The sequence below is a fragment of the Oxyura jamaicensis genome, chromosome 18 (assembly GCF_011077185.1).
Source record: "Oxyura jamaicensis isolate SHBP4307 breed ruddy duck chromosome 18, BPBGC_Ojam_1.0, whole genome shotgun sequence".
In the NCBI taxonomy this organism is placed as follows: Eukaryota; Metazoa; Chordata; class Aves; order Anseriformes; family Anatidae; genus Oxyura; species Oxyura jamaicensis.
The window spans coordinates 6,515,183-6,529,696 of NC_048910.1; the positions used below are offsets into that span (position 1 = coordinate 6,515,183).

General features: G+C 43.5%; 1 protein-coding gene across 3 annotated transcripts in view; it reads left to right on the forward strand.

Annotated features, from left to right (window-relative positions):
- The first annotated feature begins 2,333 nt into the window (after positions 1 to 2,333).
- ABCC3 (ATP binding cassette subfamily C member 3) overlaps positions 2,334 to 14,514 on the forward strand; it is a 48,376-nt gene continuing 36,195 nt past the window's right edge. For all 3 annotated transcript variants that reach the window (XR_004755201.1, XM_035342597.1, XM_035342598.1), the window contains exon 1: positions 2,334 to 2,442. Coding sequence is in view for 2 of the 3 variants with exons in the window: in XM_035342597.1 (XP_035198488.1) it covers positions 2,413 to 2,442 (30 nt within the window). In the remaining variant the exon portion in view is untranslated. The remainder of the gene's footprint in view (positions 2,443 to 14,514) is intronic.

The window sequence follows — 14,514 nt, forward strand, 5'->3', positions numbered from 1 at the left end:
ATTTTTTTTTTCTTCTCTGCCAGTTTTATTTTTTGCCGGACAGCACCTGGAAGTCAGTAACCACACTGTGAGGTCGGTGCAAGGCAGCCAGGTCTGCTGTGAGGTCCAGACTGGATTTTGTTCTCCAGTCCTTGAGCTCTGGAGGGGCACAAGAGGTGAGCTGGCACCCCTGTTGCAAGCACTCAGCAGAACCATCCCTCTTTAATGGCATGAGCTGCTACCAAAGGCAAAAGCTGCCCACCGCAAATTAGGAAATGAAGCAAAAGGCAGAATCATCTATCCCACCTAATTTAGAATCCTGTGAGACCCAGGGAAAAACCCTAATACAGGACCTTTCCCTACAGATATGGTAGAGCAATTCTTCTGAAGTCAATACCTTAATCAGGGATTAAGGCACATAGCACATATCATGGAACCATGCAGTACACTGATAAAATAAACCTCTCCCCTCCTGCACACACAGCCTCTGGTAACTGTTCTTGAGGTACCCTTTTACCTGCAACATCTTGTAATGTTAAAGCCAATCTCAATTTAGGACAAGTTTCGAAACTTCACCAAATTGCAGGGGAGGAGGTTTAAAGAACCACAAAGGAGAACTCCCAGCTATTACTGACTTTCCTTTAAACTTTCACTATGAACAAACATTGAACAGAAGTTTCTATGTAAGATTTGCAAAGAGAACACACTTCAACATCACACAGTTGGCTAAGGTTCCTGTAAGTATTCCTTGAGAAGGTTATAACATGATTGTGCTGATTAGCCTGGATCAGTCTGAGGTTCCAAATCTTGCAGGCAAACACCCAAGAATCTAATCTTGGGTGAGATCTTATCTTGCTACAATAGTAAGTTCAGTCATTTCTACAGTAAAAAATAACTGTGTCCCTTTAGCCAGATTATAGTAAATGGCTAGAACAAATGCTTAGTACTGTTTGATGAAAGCATTTGGCTTTCTCCAATAATACCACCTCTAGTGTCAATGGTCCAGGCATAAAATATTAGCAGATTTTTCTTTAGAAAGGAAATATTTGGGGTGCACAGCAATTCCGGGCTTCTCATCTTTCTTTTCCCCTCTTTTGGACATTTTAGTAAAAGCCTTCCACTTGATAGTTCTTCACCATGGACACTGGAACTCTTAAGATATTTAAGTATATTTGTGACAACAGGGTGATTTGGGTGAGATGATGATATTGGACCAGATGCTACAGCAAGCAGGTCAACAAACGGCAGGTGCTGGAAGGCCAATAATGCTGAAGGAGAAGTCCTGTCCAAGAGGAAAGCAAATAGTGTTCTTTCATTGTGAGGAAGTAAAAGCCAGGTTGTGTACAAGGTGCACTACAAAATCTATTAGTAACACATATATGTGAAATTTATTGACTGGAAGCTTTTAAAATAGAGCCACACCACTGCTTCAGCCTAATGTCTACAGAGGATGCAATTAACATGAAGGAAGTGGCTGCAGATAGACAATAATTTAGATACTTGCAGAAGGGGCCAGGCTTAAATGTAGCTTGGAGAACTCTTGATTTCTGTTAGCAGGATACCAGAGAGGCTAGGCTACAGCCAAGCTGGAAAAACAAAATAAACAACAAAAAAATAGGGAACTAAGGCCATTTTCCTGAAATTCCAGACATCCATGACTAAGTGTACACCACTATTTATGAACAGCCATCTGTTCTCTCCTGTCCAGTGCCCTTGGTTTCAGAGCTGTGTGGCAGGGGCTGTGCCAGGGAGGCACAGGTCTCGGGTCTGGGTTTGCTGCTCTCTCATCGCCCCTTTGGTCGTGCTGAGGTAACCACACTCCAAGCCTTTCTAGAGGAGAAACACTGAGTGACTCCGAGATGTAAATATTGGTCTGAGCAGCCTGGATGGTTGGACATGGGCAGCCCCAAATTCAGGAGGCCAGTTGACATTCCTGGGTGACCAGGGACATGAGCAAGCCCTCAGCCCTCTCTCTGCTTGCCATGCAGGGACTGCCAATGTCCTCGTCCAAGAGCAGACCCTATTCATCTCCGCAGGTGGCACAGAAAAAATAAAACGTCTTCCTGGGGGCTTGGTCTGCAAGTCACCCTTGCAGAGAAGAAGCCCCACGCTGGCAGCAGTGCCTGCCTTTCAGTGCCCAGACCCACATGCCCACAAGGGGAGACCTGGCACCTTCTCCCCGACCTTCATGGGTACAGAGGGGTGCCTGAGACGGCCTCGCCAAGGAGACAAAGCCCGGTCCGGCGCCTCCCGGCCTGAGGGGGCGAGGGCAGCGGGGCGAGGCCATGGCGCCTCCCGCCGCCGCCGGGGAGGGCGGGTCGGGGTTCGCTGGGCCCGCACCTCCCCGCCCCCGGCCCGCCCAGGAGGGCCGGAGCCGGCTTCTCCCGCTGCCCGGCGTGGGCCTGGAGAAGCTCTGTTCCCCCTGCCGCGGCCATGGAGGAGTTCTGCGGGTCCCGCTTCTGGGTAAGCAGCGTGCCCGGCGCTCCGAGGAGAGGAGCGGGGGCCGGGCTGGCGGCAGCCCCCCGAGGAGAGGCGGCTCCCGGGGAAGCGGGCGTTGTGCTCCCCGGGCTCGGGGGTGGGCGGTGGGCGGCACTCCCGGGAGGCTCCTAACGGGACGTTAGTGCCCTGCTTGCATCCTCAGCAGCCCCTTTCTGTGGGTTTGTCCTGCCGAGGAGCAGCGCTGGGGCCGGTCACAGCTCTTGTTAGGGCTCTAGAGAAGGGCTGAGACCCTGTCTTGCAGCTCTGCCAACAGCTGGACTTCATACTGATGCCCCTGGTTGTTGCTTTCTCTGAGAGTCCTGTGCTGGCGTTGCTGATATCTGTCAGAGTGCTGCCTGCCAAACGCCTCGTTGCTGGAGGGTGGTGGGCTCCTGGCAGCTGAGGGTGGTCGCAAGGCTCGCAGGATTGCGGTGACTTGAGTTAAACACCGAAGCCTTCAACATTTTGGAAAGGCTGCTTGGAGCAGGTGCTGGGGCTGCAAGCAGGAAAGTTTGGAAAGTGCTGTGTGCCGTGTGTGCGTGCCGGCTGTTGGAAGTGCTCGGTGCGGCGTTTCCCCGCGGTACGGTAACAGCGTGCTGTTATTTCTCTCCTGTTCCGTGCAGGCAGACCTTATGAAGTCATGGGGATTTGAGCATGTGTGGAGAACTTGGAACTGCCTTTCAATAAATCACGTTTTTTGCATGTTAGCTTGTCTTACATTGACTTAACTCAAGAGGGATTTTTTCCAACAGAAGACCAGCAGGAATGAGAAGGAGTGGCTGGCCATGAAGCTCTTCTTAGTAACTGCTAGGAAGGTATTAAAGAGCAGCACAAGAGCAACAAGTAGTTGGCTCTGAGGACTTAATGCTGGGCTCTGTCTTCAGATAATTAATTATCTGTTAAAATCTCTCTCAACATTACTTTTTAAAAAGAGGACTTAGGTCCTAAGCCATTGGCTACATTTTTTTGTTCAATCTCCTATTTCCTTGCCAAGCACTCCGCGCGCTCACTGCTACAGCGCTGGGCGGATAAGCTTGCTCAAACAAGTATTTTCACCTCTTATTTCTACTATAAACACTTATAAAACAGGAACAAGCACAAACAGACCAACACTGCTTGCTAGCTATTGACTGCCAGGAGAAGCTTGTCGTAGCTTCTCGAGGAAGGCTTGCAGTGCAACTCCTATTGGTGCTGAAAGCCTTTGATAACTATTTATTGATACATTAATGTAAAATGTTCCAGCAGTTATGCAGGTTTTGAGTACTTCGGTTCTGTGCTTTGTGCAGCACTGTTACACAGTACCCTTTGCTGTGCTATGTCTGTTGTATGTTACGCTCAGGCAGTTTATCTTTTTTGTAATATTGCCAAGGCTTTTCAACACAAATTTTACAGAAAGTAATATAAAGGTAATCCAGATAAGGGGTTTTAATTAATAAACATTTCTGTATAGCCTAAATGATGATGAGATCTGAATAAGTTTAACAAAACATAAATAATGATTAAAACATGCATGCCTTCTGTCTTGCTAGAAGTAACAGCACAAATATGATTAACACCAGTTAATCTGGAACATGGCTGAAACATGGTAGTTTGGATTAGCAGAGGAATGCATTTTCTATCCAAGTCTGTAAAGGAAGGTGTCAGGTGTGTTACAAGGCTCTCTAGAAACTTCTTTGTGTAATTATCACATCCTTATACATAAACATAAATTATTACTAAAGAATAAAGAGAGACTGGTTGAAAAGTGAAGAGCAGTGTTCCTCAAAGAAGGAAATGAAATACTTTCCCTTTCTTTGAGGAGTGCCATTCACCTGAATGCGGAACCTGTCCCTTTAGCACTTGCCGTAGGAGCAGGGTCATGAGTTACTAGGTCATGAGCAATGCACAGCTTTTCTTTTAGATCTCAAGGCTGGGCAAGACTCTTTTGGCTAAGTCCACCCAAACACTCTTACATCAAAGTCCAGTAGTCTCTTGAGATTCAGCAGGATCTGTTGCCTTCTTTTGATAAAATATTCTGCTGGCTGATGAACACTATTACTATTCAGCTTACTGTGATTTCATACTTCAAAGACATGGTCCTTTATTCCAGTTACTCCAGTAATAGAAACATGTTTTGTCAAACTTAAATTTGGGTTCCTCATCATCGTATTCTATGTACCTGGCTTTCAGACTGTGGGGAAGAGTTTATAGGGAAGGAAGCTTTGACTTCTTGTTGCCCTGCAGCGTCAACATTGGCGTTAGTTATGAGAGGGTAAGCCGGTGATGAATAATGGGCAAAATACTTGGTCTGGAGTTGTTTAGAGTCAGAAAAACCTTCCATCTGCCGAATTGTTTTTAAAATGCTTCCCAATAACTTTGTGGGATGGAACAGGCAACCCAGTGGCCAGCAAACTGGACTCAGTAGCAAGGAGTCTTATACTACATTTTTGGTAGCCAGGGGCGTTTTCCCTGTTAACAGGAGGTGTGTGCGGTGAACTGATTTTATGAGAGAGGTTGTAAGTGATGGTCTTGAAGATGACTCTGCAGTCACCTCGAAATGATTTGCTTTGCAAATGCACCGTCCAATAAAAAAATAGGCATCCTTTTGAAAGATGTCCACAAAAGTTGGGGTTTTCTGCTCTGTTGTACACTTTAAAAGGGGAGATCAGGGTGAAAGACAGTTGCTGGCCTGTGCACGTAAACTAATGGTGTTCAGCCTTGCAGTTCAGATCAACGCTTTGATAAAATGTGAATTAGTTTTAATGTTCACTTTTTCATAGCTGGTGAACTTTGACTCTTTCCCCATATTTTGTCAAATAAACTGAATATTTTTGGAAGCTGAATGGCATACTGGTGTCAGTTTTAAAACTGTTTTGAGCAAAAGGAAACACGATCTTCCAATTTAAACAGTTCTTCATTTTGGAGTTTAAATCAACTACAATAGTTTCTTGTTAAAAGGAGGGCAGAATCAAAACAAAACAGTTCAGAAGTTAGCTCATGAAAATATTTAATTTGAGCTAAATCAACTTTAAGAGATGACTGACTTATCTTGGGGTTTTTGGCTTATCAAAAGTGTTAAGGTTTCAACTCTTCACCCTGATGCAGGGTGGGGAATTTTGCTGGAAATGTCGAGGGGCTGGCTTTTTGTGTTTGTGCAGAGGTAAAATAATTTCCTGTTAAACCCATTTTAGAAATGAAAGACTAAAGAAAACATTCTCGGTCACATTAGGAATTTATGAAAGCTTCTGGCTCCTAGCTACTGCTTTACCTCTTGAACATGCAATCAGCATACAAATATAGAGTATTCTATATATAAAAGAGAAACAACCAGAATGATTTATTTTCAAAATGCAGTACGAGCAATCTCAAAATCTGAACATTTAGAAATACACTGTATACTTAACCTGAAAATTAGAAGCTAGTTGTCAGTATCGCCTGTCTGTACGTATTCCCATGCTAAATGCCTTTCGGGAAGAGGCAAATGTGATAGCACACACCTATGGACCATCTTCTGTGGGTGTGTTCTTTACTATTATTTGCAATTACCTCCTGTTTTATTGTGTCACATATTTACTGCTGGAATGATGTGCCAGTTAATGTGACCCACAACCTCTGTACCGGAGAAGCAGACACTGCTGAATTATTGCTCTGTTGCTTGTGTCCTCTGCTGCAGTGGGATGTGAGTGGTTCCTCTCAGAAGCAAATGGGGTGGTCTCCCAGGGGGAATTCTGCTGCAGGAGTGTTTTGGCCAGGCAATGAAACAACATGAGCTTAGAAAAACAAACTGTGCTCCAGCATACTGACTTGTCTTTCTGTGGCTCAGACTCCCTGGGTGTGAGCTGGCACTATGGCTGCTGGGATAAACCACTTCATCTCTGCAGTACTCGGGTATTGTTGGGATGATGGGTTACATTAACACCATAGCCTACAAACAGGCTGTGCCTAGGCATGAGGAGGAGCTTCTGTTTTCTTTCTTCTTTGTTTTTCAGCACAAAAATGACAAGGGATAAAGCACCTCAAATGAGAGACCACAGCTTCTAGTCAGTTGTAGGTGAGACCTGGGCTTGTTCCTTTGGTCCTGCTTAGCCCACAGAGCTTGGTTTTCTCAGCTACCTGTGTCTCAGTATCCTTACATCTGACTCTTTTTTTCTGTCCCACGTGGAGTGCTGTCTCATTCTGCATCCAGAGGCTCTTGAGTAATTCAACAGGAAGTTGCAGCAACTTTCAAAAGTAAACAATACCTCAGACTTGTCTTTGAGAGAGTCTCATCTATCAGAACACAAGCACCCCATTAACCTTTACGTTTGCAGATAGTCCTTCACTTTGAATCATTGCGTGAAGTTTTGTTGGGTTTGGACTAAATGTCGTGCCATTCCCTGGAAATGGAGCTTCCTGCTCTATCAGTTCACAGTGTCACCCTTCTCCCCTCTGCATAATTTCCCTTCTTACTTCCTCATGTATCATGCTTACATTTCTTTTTTTCAATTCAAGATGACTTAGAATAGCTGTAGGAGGGGAAAAATGCATCTTTCAAGGGAGATGACAAACAACGTGCTCCTAACGTGTACAAGTTTATTAAAACAAACAAACAAAAACTTAGGTCATCTGGCCCTAAATTAGTAATAAAACCTAACATTTCAATTATTCTGTTACCATTTCAACTAAGCTAGTTCCAGCAGAGGAAGAATGAAGCGAAAGGTGGTATCAGGTCATTGCAAAGGGGAGGTTAAGCAGTAGGGTGGCATCATCCGGACTGGCTGTTCTGTATACATCAGCTTCCCCTTCTGCCACGCTGTAATAAACACAGAAAGTTCAGTGTTTATAGATACTTTAAGATGTCACAGACCTGCACATAATCTTAGTTAACTGCATTCACTTTCAGATAACAGAATCCCAATTACATAAATCTCTTTACAAACTATCGTGTCGGGTGTCTGTGTTCTGTCTTGTGTTAGAGATCAACATAGGTGCCATGAGTGGTCTCTTCAGACATCAGGTCTGGGAGGTTATTCTCTCATGAAGGGTGGCTGTGTTCGTAACATCCTAAACTTAAAAGCAATTGGGTACTCATGCTTAAATCCTCAAAGGATATTAAGATTCTTGAACTGACTTGAATGGAAGTTGTTAATAGAGGATATGGGCATCAGATTCTGCAATGTCAAGAGAAGTATAAATATTTGTTATTAGATCTGGAGTATTAGCAGGGACCTGTTACCGTTCATCTGTGCATAAACAGTAATAGACTGTATTGGAATCTGTCTGGGAAAGACAAAGTCTGGATTTGAAACTTGTGAGCAAAACTTAGTGCCAGTGAAAGCTGCCAATATTAAGGATTTGTGGAGTCCCTTAGTGACAGTTGCCAATTAATGAAGCTCATGAAAATGACATTTGTTTCAGTGGAATATGTGAATGTGATTGCTCATGTTTTTAGAGGAAATCGGCGATTCCCATTTCCTTCAAACCAGCATGCTGGCAGGGCAAACATCTGGGCAGTCCTCAGTGCCCAGGTGCACTGCTGCTCTGCGAGAGATGCTTCTAAAAGGCATTTTGGTCACAAAACCCCGCTTGGCCTTCCCTTCTGTGGGGTTTTGGGGGTGGGCCGGTAAAACTCGAGGGTGCCTCAGGGTGAAGCAGGTATGGAACGGGGATCCTGTTGTAGGGAGGCAAGGTCCCACCTCGCTTTGACTGTGAATTAAAGCCCCACAAGGAGACTCTCTATCTGTAGCAAATACCAAGGTCAGATATGTTCCTCAGCTTTTGACACAGCTGTTTTCCTCCGGTCACAGCTCTGACTTTTTAGTTGAAGTGACGCGGTTGGTACGTACAAGCTGAAGAGGCTGGGACTTAGGAATTCTACAAAGTTTGCCTCCCGAGGAAAAAATATTTGAAATAAAATGTGGCGTACTTGAGGAGCTCCTTAAAATGGAGCTCATTTAATCACTACAGTTAAGAGTATAAAGCGTTTTAATATGGGGCTAACCTACCTGATAGGCAATTTGCTATGCTACTGGGTATATAGTCCTTTCCTTTCTATGCACATAAATCTGTAATATATTAAAATGAAGAGGCTCTTACTGTTTAAAATTTAATTTAAAAAAAATTCCTTTGAGAAACCTATTAACTGGGATCTTTGATTTTTCCAGTGAGCTAATGCTCCATTTGTCTCCTGATACTGCCGCAAATATGATGGGCCATTATCCAGTCACACGTTATTTGGCAGAGCTGAAGGACAGCATAGCAGGCAAGCAGCCAGAGGAACGCATTTATGCTTTTACACAACCAACTTGCTTCTGTCTTGGGCCTGCGTGAGCTGGCACCTCGTCCCTGTGCTAACGTGACGGCAGCATGAGGGGCAAAGTCAATGCAGTAGAACTTAGATCCTTTGCAGTAACATCACGTGTTGGTGTCATAAAGCTTTGAATCAGAACACAGTAAGGAATGAGGGAAGGGGAGGAGAAAAAATGTTTCACAAGAGTTGTCCTGAATTTCAAAGTCATTTAGTTTCACAAATAATGACTTCTTTTTCTTTTCCAAAATTTCCCAAAATACAGAAATATATTTGATGCGTATGCAATTAAAAATGTATAATCCTCATTTCTTCCTTTTTCCCCAGTTGAATTACATGCATTTTAGAATCTCCACCTTCTCTTACACACACAGTTTTCTTCCTCTTTCATTTCCCTTTGCTATTATGTATATTTGGAAACATGGGAAAATCAAAGGGAAAAATTCACCACGTTCTGCATATCATCTCTCTATTACAGACATTGGAGGTGAGAACAGGCAGTGGAAAAAAAAGCTTTAAAAAAAAAAAGAAATAAAATTTAGGCTTTTATTTTTTGTTTCCTTTGAAAAAGCAAGATATGTTCTCTGGGGAAATAGTTTACTCTCCAAAGTTCTATTGAATGGAAGATTGTGGCCATTAGCAATCTTCATATGTAGCAACACTATATCGTCTGCTTCTTTTTTCCTTTGTTTTTTCTCTTGTCCCAGTACAGAGTTGGTACCTCTTGCTTAAATGTTGGTGACCTGAAAAAAATCACTTTCCGTGTCTAAGCCTCTTTGTGGCAAAGTGTGCAAGTTCTGCCTTGTTTGGGTATTTGGTGTGTCGTTATTGAAAGCATTTTGCAATTGGGTCTTTGCTGTCTTACAGAAATTCTTTAACGATGGCACTCCTTTTCATATCAGCTCTTCCTGGGCAGGTTCAGTTGCAGGATGTTTGTACAGATCATAGTTAAACATGATTACTTTAGAAATACAGGTTTTCTTGGTGTTGAAAATCAAGTTTTACATTCACATTGCTTAGTTGGTGTTGGATAGAAACTGTGCGTGCGATTTGTTTGGGGTAAGACACGTACCAGGACAGTTGTGCCTTGGCTCTGATTCTGTGATTAGCATATTCCTTTTCCATAGTCACCAGATTCCATCTTTTCTTTATCTCTGAATTTTTTGACTTCACAACACGGAACACAACCTTCCCTTTACGAATAAGGGGAGAAAGTAGTTGAGAGAGAGTGTGCATTTCCTGATGGTGATACCTGTAGCGGTGCTTTGCCAGCTTTTTCTCACTGAACCTACTGTCATGGTTTTGCTCAACAAAACCATGTGGCATTTGCTCTTTCTGAACAAAAATGACTGAAATAAGTAGGTCTGCAGACTGAGAGATGGGTACGGTTCATGCAGATCAACCCCGGAAGGCAGGTAGAGTGCAAGTGCTCATCTGTGTTAGGTGAGCCTAAGGCAATTCTGGGAGCCAGGCTTCATTTTGGCATTAAAGCTCATTAACACCCAGTGTGGCCTTGCCCTCCAGCCTGCTGCTGGGTTTGACTTCTCTCAGGACTTGGTCTCCCCCAGTGACTGTCACCACCAGCCTGTCACCGCAGGCCGCCACCTCTGCGGCCTACCTTGATTTTTGGATGTTTGGTCCGCAACCATAAGCTACCTTGTACAGGCTATAATCTTATGCAAGGTTTATTTGATCTCTTAAAATAAGCCACTAAATTTACTGTTGGAAAAGAAAGTTCAGTGTCCCACATGCTGTCCTTCACTAATGTAGATAAGTGTTGCAATGTATTTTGTAAACAAAAAACCACTCTGATTATTGCCATACTATTAAACATGTACTTTCAGCCCCATCTTCTTTCCAAGCTGTGTTGCTCTGGTGTTGCAGTGGAGAATGTCATTGTCTTTTGCCCTGTTTTAAAGGGGGAGGGGGGGGGGAAGTTGTGTAATCACGTAAGGGAATTGAGTTGTGCAGTAGTCGCTGCAGATTGATGAAGCGTGTTACTCTTTCTGTGCACAAGGGTGAAACAGTTCCTTTGGAAATGCAGATGAATGATCTTGCTCTGAAAAGGCCGCTTGAAACTGGCAGCTTTCTGGACAAGTGGAGCAGAGAGTTAGTTTGCAATTGTGCTCTCAGACGATTACTAGAGTTTGCCATGAAGAGTTTACCAGCAGGGAACACGCAGAGGAGATGGACAGCAGCTATTAGTGGGAGGTGAGACGGGCTGAGATGAAGCCTGTGCTGTAGCTAAGACTGAGCCCAAATATTTTTGGTGTTGTGTTTCAGAGCTGTAACTGCAGAGCAATCCTTATGCTTGGCAGGATGCCGTGAGATAGACCTGAGAGAAGCCATCATTATTTTTTTGCCAGGCTGTGCAAGTGAAACTCACTGGCAGGATACTTAATAAATCTAGGGGCAAAAGGGTCTTCTCTGCATTGAAGTCCTGACTGTCAGTTTCTTCTACAAGAGATGCTGTTTCCATGTTCATTTGCTTCAGGGAAGAGTTGTTACTTTCAGTTATTCACTTCCCTTTTCCTGTGTATCTTTGCAGCCACTTTTCTAATCTGTTTTTTTAATCTTAAATAGCTTACTGACTAGTGATAACCAGCAGAGAATCAATTGTACAGCACATATTAACCTTGGGACAGTGTGAATGACATCAGCACAGTGGCCTTCACATTCCCAGCAGATAAAGAATGAATTTGTGTTTCCTGTCATTTTTGCAATTCTTCGTTGTGTATAGTATTCTCAGAGAGAAACATGTGTTAATTTATCCATTCAGTGAAGATAACCGCTTGAGTTTACACAAGATATGTCTTCCCTAGCGTTTGAAAGCTTTCCTTTGCAGGCTGTATGAGGAGCATTATTGCAGCATCAGCTGTTTGCTGGGTCAAGCCAGTGTAAGGCACTTTTATTTTAAACTTCTGTGGTAGACTAGGAGTTGGTTTAGACTTAAAACCAAGACCAGAACCACAACTGGTCTTTCTCAGCACGGTCTGTTAATACCATCATTGGGGCTTGTGAAAGGGAGAGACAGGAATTTCACTGCTTGTTTTTCAGTGTAGCTCTAGGCTCTCCGTTTGTTCCTCTGTTTCTTTGAAAGCTGTAAGGGATGATGTGCAAGAAGCCCAAAATATATTGCTTTGTACAGTTGTTTCCCTTATGGCCATTACCAGTTTTTAAAAATGGCCTTTTCAATAGTGGTATTCTTTTCCAGAGGGGAAAGTGTAATAGAAAATATTAAGTATTAGAACAGATTTAATGTTGCTCGGGGCTTTCCTTATTGAATATTGTCCTGTAAATCAAGACCATGTATTTAAAACTGATCATCTAAATGTGAGCCCTGCTGCACAGAGAGGTCATGTTTTCCAAAGATTGTGACTGGAAGGCGGGTATGATGGAAAGATGCTTCAAAGGGCAATGTCCATGACATTTGTAGCTGGTCAGCAGGAAGCCCCACTAATCTGTAAGTTTTATTCTCCAGGAGGCCCCTTGTCTGCTGTGAAGCTGTACCAAGCACCTCTAATCTTTTTCCCATGGATGTTGCCATTACATTCAAGTACTGTTACAGGGTTAAGAAAGCTGTGTGTCCAGGCAGTTTAGTACAGCAGGTTGGTACTTCTGTAATGCTTGTCTCACCAGCAGAGCCTCCAGTCGGATCCATGGTACTGCCTCCAAGGGAATGCTGCTGCTTACAGACAGTTGCCACTGAGCTCTTTAGGAGCGTTGAGGAGCCACGTGGGAGTCACAGGTTATTGCCCTGAAGACTCTTGCCTGTGGGGAAGCAAGCTGATGGTAGTTAGCTGTGGTGGAAATGCTAGCTGTTATGGTTTCTCTGAGATGACTTTTCGGTGTTTCCCTGCATGTGCCCCATGTGAAATGCTGGTTCTTGGGTCACCCTCGCTCTGGGTCACCCCAGCCCTGTGTCAAGGAGCTTTTTGCAGTGGGTTTTCCCTGAAGGGGCCCTGAGGAAGAGCTATGGAGCACACAGGGAGGTGAGCAGCTCTTGGGACAGCACAGAACTGTAAGCCAAGGAATGTGTGTGCTAGCCAACATCAGGATGTTGGACCTTTCAGCAGCAAGCTCAGAGACCTCAAACTCAGACAGCTCAAGGTGGGCATTTTTATCCTCAGTCAGAATGGGATGCAGGTAGCATTTTACTTGCTTACCAGGACAGAGGTCAGAACAAGCAAAGGCAAAGCCAGGTTAAAGCAGGAGCCTTAAAGATAGGCGTCAGAGAGCTGGTCCCCTCCAGCCCTGGCTTCTAGTGTTTGTTCTGAGGGGTGGAGTTCCATGACTTGGTTGCTGATTTAAAGGGTATTTAGCAATATTTAACAACGTTGGCTTGGTAGGGATAGATTGTCTTGAGCCTTAGTGTCATATTCTGACACAAAATGAGCTGCTTAGGGTTAGAGTTGATGTTGGGATATACACTTTCCATGTGGTGATTTATAGCACAAAGTGGAACTGCCAGCTCCATATAAACAGATGCAGCCTGGTAAGAAATGAATCTTTTGGATTCTCAGATTGAAGAAAAAATAAATAAAATCAAATCATAATTCACATTATGGTGAACAGCATGACAGTATTGTTCACTACGGTCCAGTCTTAGCAAGAGTTTTGGGGGAAGGAAGTAATTGGTGTGGAATTACACTTCTTAAATGTTTTAGGGACTGTCTTCTAACATAAATCTCTCTTACTGTATGCAAAAATGGAAAGAGTCTGCTCTCAGAAAACACCAATTCATTGAAAGAGGTTCTTTTTATGGCAACAGATCTCTTCCAGGAAAGCTTATTTATCTGGTTCAGGGTGGAACTGGACCTAGGAAAGCATTGCCAAAAGAGCTGGTAGTCAGGTCTGCCGCCTTGGATGCACGTTTCTCCTTCGGTCCACACCTCCATTTCCCAAGTGCCATGCAAGTGCTGAAGCAGGAGGCTCCTGTTGGTCGTGGATTGGCTGCTGGTTGTACGTTCACGTAATTTTGGAAAGGTTCCACTTTCATTCTTGGGGATAATTCAGCTGAATTTCAAAATCTTAGATGTTTTTCTAGGATATAATTTTTGTTTTGTGGCCAGCTGAATTTATACATTCAAAAATGCAAGTCTTTTGCCGAGTTTAAATAAGAGTTAATGAAAACCTTTAAATAGCTTGGCAGCCATACAGTCTGTGTCTTGGATACAATAGTCAGCTTGTGTTCAGTCTGAAGTTAATGGACATCTGGGGCAGCTTCTAGGTGGCTGTCAGACAGAAAGCCATTTCTGGACGTCCTGGTCTTATAGGAAAGGTTTAAATTAAGTGTGCTTTTTTTTTTTTTTTTTTTTTTTTTTTTTTTTTTTTTTCCCTCTACAAATGTTCCTGTAAATAGAATACTTGTTTTATTCGGTGCCCAGTTATTGCTGTTCTTCAGTTTTAATTTTCCCAGGATTTTTTCAAGCAAAAAGAGCAGGAATGCAAACATGCTCAAGACACTGCAAAACCACATTTAATTTAAAGAGGAAATGAGCATTTTATTGAATAAATGCTGGTAGATAAGTACCAGCTTTAGAACTGAAGAGCCCTTCAGCTCTAAACTTCCTGAGGGCATCTTCTGCCCCAGGCAGGGGAGCTGCTGGGGGGGCTTGTCACATTCAGAGTGTTTTGATGATGAGCCAAAAGTGGGTCCTCTTTAAATGTCATCTTCCTTTTAGAGACCTCCTTATTGGAGGAAAGCACAGAAATAGTTTGAATACAACACTGGAGTTTGGTTTTGATCTTGTATTTGAATTGCAGTGTAATTGCCTCTGTGTTGTTGATTC